The 9,856-nt window shown below is 46.7% G+C and overlaps 1 protein-coding gene across 1 annotated transcript in view; it reads left to right on the top strand.

Annotated features, from left to right (window-relative positions):
* Positions 1–19: 19 nt before the first annotated feature.
* The window catches only part of LGI2 (leucine rich repeat LGI family member 2), a 31,148-nt gene continuing 21,311 nt past the window's right edge, over positions 20–9,856 (top strand). The window contains exons 1-4 of the mRNA XM_049630399.1: positions 20–225; positions 2,119–2,190; positions 3,755–3,826; positions 6,216–6,287. Of these exons, the coding sequence (XP_049486356.1) occupies positions 20–225; positions 2,119–2,190; positions 3,755–3,826; positions 6,216–6,287 (422 nt within the window). The remainder of the gene's footprint in view (positions 226–2,118; positions 2,191–3,754; positions 3,827–6,215; positions 6,288–9,856) is intronic.

The following is a 9,856-nucleotide window of genomic DNA, read 5'->3' as shown; positions in this document are numbered from 1 at the left end:
CGGGCGGCGGGGACCCGGCATGGCGCTGCGGCGGGGCGGCGGCGGCGGCGGCGGCGGGGCGCCGGGGCTGCTGCTGCTGCTGAGCGCCGCGTGCCTGATCCCGCCGGGCGCGCAGGTGAGGCGGCTGGCGCGCTGCCCCGCCACTTGCAGCTGTACCAAGGAGTCCATCATCTGCGTGGGCTCTTCCTGGGTGCCCAGGATCGTGCCGGGCGACATCAGCTCCCTGTGAGTGAGTGGGACCCCTCCAGTCCCCGCCCCACCCTGCGCCCGCCGCCGCCGGGGAGTTGCCTCCGGCGCTGGGACAGCGCGACCCCGACCCCGCTTCCCGGCCTCTTTCTCCGCGCTTGGGTGGGGGCGCGCTGTGGGACGTGGGTGGAGTCTCGGGCCCAGGGGAGGGTGGAGGGAGCCCGAGACCCAGAGCCTGGGAGCCCAGCCCAGCCCAGCCCCCTGTGGCAGTGTTTCTTAAAGTGTGGCCCGCGGGCCAGCTGCATCAGACCCACCTGGGGCAGCTCGTGCCAATGCAGATTTCCGGGCCCGCGTTCAATGAAGCAGGGTCTCAGGAGTGGAGCCTTGGATCCACTTGGAGTCTGCATGTGGCGTCCCAGGTGATTCTGGGGTGCGTTAAAGTTTGAGAGCATGTGGAGGGGGGAGGGGTGGTTGTGTAGGGGCAGGACTGTGCCCCCGAGCCTGACTGGAGTGAGTGTAAACAGGGGAGCGATGAGGCCTCACTGTCCCACCTCGCGCCTGGGGCGGTGGTTTACACCGTGGCCTCCTCCCGACCAGTCCACACCGCAGGTCCGGAGGGACCCGAGCAAAGGCATGCAGCCTCAGGAAGTGGGGGCCACCTCATGAGGCCTGGTAGAGGGGAGCACTGCGCTGGGCAGAGCCTAGGGCACCCAGGCCAGTGGCCAAGTGCCGGAAGATTTCTTGCCCTGAGTTCACAAGGGCTTCTTGCCCCCTCTCCCTAGCACACATTAAGTTGGCCGCTTTTTCAGCGCTGGAGGAATTAACGGGAAGGGCCCCACCTTATTTCTTCACCTGCTAAGTGATGCCTCCAACCTGCCCTCACACAGCCCTGCAAGCCCCACAGCCAGGTCCCATTGACAGTGGAAGGGGCTGTTGGGCTATATCTTTACTGCTGAGAAAGGCTTCCTGCGGAAAGAACTTCCTCCTTCCAGGCCAAGGTGCTGGGGTGATGCCCACCCAAACACAGAGGCAGGGAGTCCCAGGGGTGAAGTTTTTCATGTCCTTCTTACTACACTCCCCTGCCTCCCACCCCAGGCAAGGTGCAGGGCTGAAGGGATTCCCATTTGCATTTACAGAAACTCGGGAGGGTCTGGCCAGCAGGAACCGAGAGCCTTTTTGATTCCTAATGTTGCTAAGTCGAGTGACAGGGAGGATTCCAGAAATTAGAATTCCCCTTGTTAAATCCTTTAGAACGGCAGCTGCTTAATTGCTCTGCATGTTAACTGAAGTAATGTTGAAATAATGTATTGAGGTCCTGCTGTGGCCAGAAAGGATAGGGGACCTCGTGGCACAAACAGTCAAGCCGCTTGCCCCCGCCTTGACCATTATATCTGGCAGATGGCATTGCCTCCTACCGCACATTCCAGTTCAGGTGTCTCTTGGGTTTTTCCCCAAGGCTTTCACAGTGCATTTAACCAGAGGTGCTCTGAGTGTCTCTCAGAGATGTGTTCCCAAGGGGAATGCTTAAACCTTCCCCAGAGTTTCCCCGGCCAACGTTAATGCTGTGTCTACACAAACAGAATCCTGGGCAGAGGTGAAGTAATTATCCATTTTCAGCCAGGGCCTCCTGTAGTTAAGAGAAGGAAGGGAGGGGATTGATTTAAACTTGCTGAGATAATGTCTGTGGAAGGAGCTAGACTGATGGTAAAGGCTTCTATTATTCAGACTAGTTTTCATATTGATCCAGTTCGTTGGAAAATGGCTTGACTCTTCTCGTTTCTACCCCTGAGAAGCCCCCCCTCGTTGACGATTTTAAGCCTCATTTTTGAGTGGAGGAGTTTGAAATACAGGTGGAGAATATGGCCGGTTGCCCATCCAGCGATCACTTCTGAAAGAGACCTAGGCCTTGTTTTGCTTCTCTTTTGCCCGCAGGAGCCTGGTAAATGGAACGTTTTCCGAAATCAAGGACCGAATGTTTTCCCACCTGCCTTCCCTGCAGCTGCTGTGAGTATGGGATGTTCTCTCTGAAAATGGGGCCCCCAGAGGTATAGACCTGGGAGGAACCATCCCTGCCCCTTTGGTGTCAGTCCTTCCTTAAATACCCCCAATAAACTCTCAGTGTTAGTTAGCTTCCCCTGTGGTGTCCCCACCTGACTGAATCTCAGGCTCTTTGCTCAGTGTCTCCTTCTTTTGGCCCATGTTTTCCTCCAGGACTTATCATAGATCCCAACACCCGTGTTTGGCAACAGGAGACGTGATGACATTGAATGATGACCCAGATTTCACCTAAATGAAGCGTTTTCCAAACATCTCACTTTAAAAGAAAAACCTGCCTTTTACACTCTCACTGTTGGCTCTGGACATAGAAGTATTTTTCATTGACTGAGGATATAAACTATCAGGCAGCATACTGTCCATTTATGTGGAAAATGTTATCTGATCATCTGATCAGCCCTACAAAGAGAGTATTTTTAGCTCCCCATTTGACAGACGAGAAAATTAAGGCTCAGAGGAGTTAAGTAACTTGTCCAAAATCCCAGGCACTTTCTAACCCACACTCGTAACTGCTCTGTATCCAGCCACTCTTGGCGAGAGCTCATGTCATGCCTGGCATCCCAGTCCCGTTATTGTTTGCTGATGAAAAGAAATGTCCAAAAAGCAGTTTTCAAAAGCAAGTCAGTGATAGGCAAAGTCATGAGCACATAGCTCATTCTGTTTATTCTGTTTCTTAAATTTGAGAGGATGTTAAAATCAAGCAACGTATTCCAGAAAACATGTGAGGGATGGATCACTTCTCATCCTAAATAAACTTAGCGTGGATAGTTCTGTTCTTGAAATATTATGGACCTGCGTCTGACCTCGTACTTAACATTTTAAAAGCTGTCATTTCTTGGAAATTGTGGTTCTATTAAAATATACTTTCCATATGCGGGAGACACAGTTTCGGGCATTTCACCAAATAGACTCAAGTGGTGACAATATAGATTCTGTGAACTTTTACCAAAGAAGCTTACATGGTGACTAATAGGAAACTATGTGCTGATAAAGAGACTTCTGAAGATTTCTTAAACTTTTTTTTTTTTTATCATTTCTCATGGGAATGTATAATATAGTAGAAAGGAGTTTTAGTTTTTTCAGTTTTAATTTTTGTGGTCTCAGCTGTGTGACTTTGGTCAAGTCACTTCTCTGGGCACACATTTCTCTGAAAACAGAGTTGGGTTAGGTCCTTTTAGATCTCTGATTCCATGGTGGCTCGGGCATGGTAAAGCATTGGCTGGCCGTTTAGTTGTGCTGAGCGTTGGCATGTTTTGAGAGAATTTACTGAGACCCACGGGGGGGGGGGGGGGGGGGGGGGGGGGGGACCCAAAAATCTAGCCAAAAGGACTCCACTTGCTGCAATTGCCTACCAGCATCTGCGAGTCGGGCTGTGCACCTACGGAGCCAGGCTTGGGCTGCAAAGAGCCCGTTTTTGCCGTGGATCAGAATGTAGCGAAAGAAAACAGAAAGGGGCTTCACTGTGTGGTTCCAGGTGTATATCTCTGCATTGAAATCTGTCCTGTGTTTTCAGATTGCTGAATTCTAACTCATTTACAGCCATCCGGGATGATGCTTTTGCTGGACTGTTTCATCTCGAATACCTGTAAGTTTTGGGCTTTGTCTGTTTGCTGAGCGTTGGGTATGTCCATCGAATCGTTCTATTGCTGTCTGAGCAGGAACAGCATCTCTTAGAGAGCTTAGGGGCGGACAAAATGGAGGACACCCCATTCTCTTTTCAGCCCTGACCTTTTATAGTTTACTTGTGTATAAACATGCTGGGACAGGAGGAGGTTGGAGACAAAGCGGGTGAAAGCAAACAAAGGAGGAAAGATATTCACTCATTCTCTGCTGACATTTAATTTGGCATGGAGTAAGCACAATTGGAAATTGCGTTGGATATTTTTACCTCTCATAACTAGGCATGGATTTGCTGATCGGCCAGAAATAAAGCTGAAGGCTTCTGAGGGTTACTTATTTTTAAATAAAGTCTCCCTATGTGGAGATGTAACTTCACGTTTTGAATTTGGCTATCCTATTTCCCTTTCGCAGTATCTCCCATGAGCTGCTGATGAGAGTCTAATTGTATTTTTTTCTTCTTTAAAAGAAGAGGTTTTGTTTTCTTTTTGGACGTGCAGGCTGTTCCCCCTAGCAGAGAGCTTTGCCCTTGTTGTGATTTTGTTTCCCGGTTTCTTTTCTGATTTGCCTTTCCCCCCTTTCATGTCTTTTCACCTTTTAAATGCTTTCATCCTTGCCTTTTGTAACTTTGTAATAATATTAGTCCAGCTATCAGATGGGATTTCCTTATTTAGCATTCAGAGGGGTTTTTAAAGGCTGGTCTCCCTTTCTTATCTGAGGTTAACAGGTAGATGTTTGAATTCTAAGCGCATCGTGGGTCTAAGAAAACTCTGCTGATTTTATGTCCTTAGGAAAGGTGTCTCTCAAGGAATTCTTTCTCCAGAATACACATGATATGTAAACTTTCATAGCAGCCTAATAGTATACAGAATATGGAAAGCAGGTTATGACTGAAGTGCTAAGCCTAACTACGTTCTGTCAAAGCACTTGAACAGCTGATGGGGGTAGCACATGTAAAGCTATCAGTTTTCTCTTGTGAGCAGTTCATCTTACTGCCAAGGTTACTGAGGGGGAAGTCCGCTTATCAGCCTATACCGAATTCTCGTACTGAAGAGACCCCTATTTAAAACAAATAAGACATCAAATAAAGGTCAGTATAAGAATCAAGAACTATTTTACCAACTAATGGCATCGTGTTGCAAAGCCTCTCCCTTGGACCATCTCATCAAAGACCCTCTTACATTTGATGTAATGGGATGCCATAAACTGAAATTTAGTTCTCTGTGGTCCTAGGGAATAGTCACAGTGCATTCACTTTATGTATTTCCCATGAAGACTTCAAAGCACAGTCAGGGTTATTATTTATTGCAAGGGCCTGTGTGCAAGCCCTAAGCCATTTTAGCACAGAGCAAGAAGTTTGGCCCATCCTCAACTTCATTATATTTCCTATTTCCCAGTGGCTTAGAGATCTTCAGAGAATTCCTGCCTTGTTACCCATTTGTTCAGAGATTAGGCTGTATGGGATATGCTGAACTCGAGTTTGCCCGAAGCCGAGCTTACTGGAATTCTCCCCCAGCAAAAATTTTAAAGCAGAGACGTAAAACAATGGGCTCCCCTCAAGAGACAGCGATATTAACAAGAGTGTTAATAGCCAGGCGATATTAACAAGAGTGTTAATAGCCAGGCGCTGTAAACTCTAAGACGGTTTGAGTGGGGAGAATGTCTGGAAGCTTTCCAGCCTTGCAGAGATTTAAGAATTTCTTGCCTTTGTATTGGGCTTTTTTCTCGTCTTTCCCCCCAAGATGTCTCCCCCCACCCCCCAGCCGTGTTGCCAGCTCTGAATGTGAGGACTTCCATGCTGCTTCTGAAATGAGTGTAGGACACACACTTGTGTGGACGCATTCTTGCACACAAACCTGGCTCCCACTTGAAATCTGGTGTAGCTGACCTAATCCTTCAGAGAAGGATTGTTTTATGTATGTATGTATGTATGTATTTATTTATTTATTTATAAAACATGAATGTTTTATTTACTTTTATTTATTTATTTGTGTTTTTCAGAGATGAATGTTTTAAATTCATGAGTGCTTTTAGAATTTGTTTTGGGGGCAGCTGGGTGGCGCAGTCAGTTATGCATCCCACTTCAGCTCAGGTCACGCTCTCTTGGTTCACGAGTTCGAGCCCCACGTCCAGCTCTGTGCTGCTAGCCTGGAGCCTGCTTCAGATTCTGTGTCTCCCTCTCTCTCTCTGCCCCTCCCCCTTCCCCACTCACACATTCTTTCTCACTCTAGAATAAATAAACATTAAAAAAATAATAAAAGTGAACGTACTCCACTTAAAAAAGAATTCATTTTGAATATTGTTTAGAGAGATTAAGTGGAGAAAATTCGGTGGAATGATACTGCCGTTCTCTTTAGGTTCATTGAAGGGAACAAGATAGAAACCATTTCAAGAAATGCCTTTCGTGGCCTTCGTGACCTGACTCACCTGTAAGTCCTATGAAACGTGTTGCGAGATGCTTGCTCTTTCTTGACTGTTTTGTCCATATTGTAACATTCTCTCAAGGAAACTAAGTTCCAGGTTGCCCGAAGTGTTTTGTATTGTTGATCAGACAGCAGTCCAGTGTGATTACTCATGCACTCAGCTTAATTATCTTTTCCGTTACCCTGAATTGCCATTATGGGCCACATGACAGCATGTGAAACGAGGAGCCGCGAGGGCCCTCTGTCCAGTGATGAAGAAGGTAGGAAGGACACTATCACGTATAACACACCTGCTGTGTGCCTGCGTGCCTAGTGAGACTTCTCTTCGTTATCTTTGTGAATCTCCATTTTACAGATTTGGGAACTGAGGCTTCAGTTAACTCATTGAAGAATGTTGAATGCAGGATCAAAATTTGGATGAAATGGAATAGAGACGTTTTTGTGGTTCCTCTAATTTGAATGCAAATAGCTTTTTCTTTTATGTTGGATTAATCTGCAGCTTAAGCTAAGCTCTCTGGCTTCTTTAATAGCTTTCTGGAGGAAAAAAAGTTAAACACAAATTGATTTGAATTGCCATATCAGAATGAGGCAAGTACACATACTTGGCATATTTAGAAAACTGGAAAAAAATTGCAGCTGTGTTCATGAAAATGTAAAAATAGTCATTTTCTTGGTAAGAACCATTTATTAGCCAGGAATCAGGTCCTGTGTGCATGATAGATACTTTGTGATTGAGTAAGATAACATGTCTCATCTCTGTGATAAAAAGAAAATTGGGAGAATAGGAAGATTCTGAAGAGGGGTGTTGGGCAGGGGTGATAGTGCCTTCAGCAGGTGCAACCCTGACTGACACACATCAAAAGAGATAATCATTTACATCAAGCCCTGATACAGGCAAAGGTGTCAGTCAGCAGGCTCGACGAGCACTTGATTCTGGAATCCTACCAAGCAGAAGCCCTGTCTGAGTTAAATAAAGCTCCTAAGTAAGCAGATAAGGGAGGAGTACGGGAGGTCCAAACGTCTGGATCGGCACCACGGATCCTGGAGAGTGTCAGCCTCATGGTGTCATTATTGCCCCAGGTTTTCCTTCTTTCTGTAAAACCCTCATTTTGTTGTTGTTGCTGTTGTTTTGTTTTGTTTTCAGATGGAACCCAGATGCCAAATCCCCACATTCCTGTAGAGGTTAAGGTCATGGATTTGGAGTCACATAGACTTGGGTCCAAATCTCAAGGCCACCATTTATTAACGTTGCCTAGCCTTTGTGGACCACAGTTTCTTCATCCTGGAGGTGGGGGTGATTATACTGACCCCACGGGATTGCTGCATAGAGTGGGTTAATGCTCGCTTGCAAAGCATCCAGCCCATTAGCCGTAGTAAATGCGCAAGGTATGCTTGGAGCTGCCGTCATTATCATGGTCAACAGCAACAGCACGGCCCCCCTCCACTCATTAAGAAGTCTCCATTTTCTCCATGGACTGCTGAGTACCCTTGGCAGTTTGAGTGGCCAGACAGGGTCTGCTAAGAAGACAGCTGTGGGTGTCTGGAGAGGAACAGCTGTGACCAGATCGATCTGGTTCCCAGAAGTCAGGAATGAGAGGCTTTGCTTTCGAGCAGAAGCTCTGGCCAGACCATGAACGTAAGCAAAAAGCCACGTGACTGAGTTAGCCCAGGTGTCAGCTTTCCTTTGACCCATTGACTGACTACGGGTCCTTGGTCTAAAAACAGGCGTGACCATGCAGCAATTGTGCACGTGTATTTGCAGATCTTGGCACAGGTTTGCTCAGAGATGCACGGACTTCTATGCGGGTAGATGGGTGTACATGCTGCGTGTGCACGTAACTGTGCGCACGCACTGGTTATTTGTGCACGCGACCACATGCGTATATAATGTGTGCATGTGTGTTGAGAGGCACCTTCTATTCTGTGTGACGAAGAGCCCTTTGCTTGGGTCCGGCGTACTTCTGATGCATTCAGGTGCCCGTCCCAGTGCATGCTGCCATTCTACAGTCAAGCCTATGGAGCCTGGCACTCCCCTGCTCTCCAACCTCATGTCCTTAAATGTCCTCAGAACACTGATCTCTCCGTGGACCCCGGTGTGCACCCAACCCATCCCATTCCTGGGCTTTTGCTCACATCCTGTCCATTGCCTAGGATGTTGTATTTTCTACCTTAGACCTCCTGTAATCTGCTCTTCCATCAAAGTCCAGATTAAGTTCTCTCTCCCCCATGGAGCCGTTCTTGATCTCCCCTCTGTAACCTCCCTCTTGGTTGCACACACCCAACCCTGTAAGTAGCCCTGGCCGTACTGGTTGGTACTGTTTCGTGATGTCAGTTTTATCTCCCCAGCTGCATCGAAAGCTCCCTGAGGACAGGGCCCACGCAGAACTTTCATTAGCCCTGCTCTTCCCCCAGCGTCTAGCACAGGGCTGAAAGCTAGCAGCACATCCCGTGTGTGATTCCCCGGTCGATCAATGGGTTCCTTACTGAGCTGGATTTTCCACATATACTCTGCTTCTGGGCAAGTCAGGTGACTTCTAAAGCTGACTCCGTAGGTGGGAGACGTAGGTAGGAGTTAAAGCATTTAATACATTGTTGAAAGAACGGACCAGTCCTCCCACCTGCCCCCAGTTTTTGTCAACTTCTAAGCAAGGAGGTTTGCACACCGCTTCTCCAAAGCTCACTCCTATGCTCAAGGAAGTCACTAGGTGGAATTTGCTTAAGTATCTGGTTTGTATCTTTTTATGAGTTTTTCCAGCACCTACAGACTCACATTCTTGTTCTCAAGAAACATAGATCAGGTTTCAAAGTATTGAAGAAGCAGTACCAATCTGTAACTAAGATCTAGGACATTTATTTTCCAGCAGCCCTGCAAAGCCCAGGGGACAGGTTGCTGTTAAGTAGTTTCAGAAATGAAGTAAGTGCCATAAATTTGTAGGCAAAATGAAATGGAAAGGGAGATGGTATGCACTTAGTGTGAGTGGAGTGGATAGTCCATCTAAATAATTTGGCTTTCTGAAATTGAATGCTTGGAAAGGTTGCTAAACATTCTACATTTTTGGGCTTCGAACTTTCCATATATTCTTATCACTTGGGTACAGTACATTTCAATTAGCTAAAAATGTCTAGCTAAATAATTCACCTTTAATTAGCTAAAATAATTTTTGGGGCTTTCCAGAAAAAGTGACCATCAGCCAGTAAAAAAGCAAAACAAGCACCTTTTTTTTTCTTTTAATTTCAGAAAGCTACTGCCCGACAATGTTCAGCCTGATTACCTATTCAGCCTATTTTCCAACATCTTTAGAAATGTACCCCTAAATCATGTAGGAAAGAAAGGTAAAATAATACATGAAATTGCATTCTAATCCATTTGTGGTTGCGTAGGCAGGAAGGGACATAATTGTGAAATGTTCAGGTTTCCCCATATTCTCTTGGTATATTGCAGCGAGAATGTTTGGGTTACACATGGGCTCGAAGCTTTCTCTGCGAGCTGCTGGGTCACTGTGATGCACACAAGGCTAATTTCATATATATGTTTTAAAGAGGTCGGTGCTGACTCGCGTACGTGTTTATCATTT

This window comes from Panthera uncia, chromosome B1 (genome assembly GCF_023721935.1).
Source record: "Panthera uncia isolate 11264 chromosome B1, Puncia_PCG_1.0, whole genome shotgun sequence".
Classification (NCBI taxonomy): domain Eukaryota; kingdom Metazoa; phylum Chordata; class Mammalia; order Carnivora; family Felidae; genus Panthera; species Panthera uncia.
Note: the sequence above shows the minus strand (reverse complement) of the source record. Positions and strands in the feature narration are given on the sequence as shown.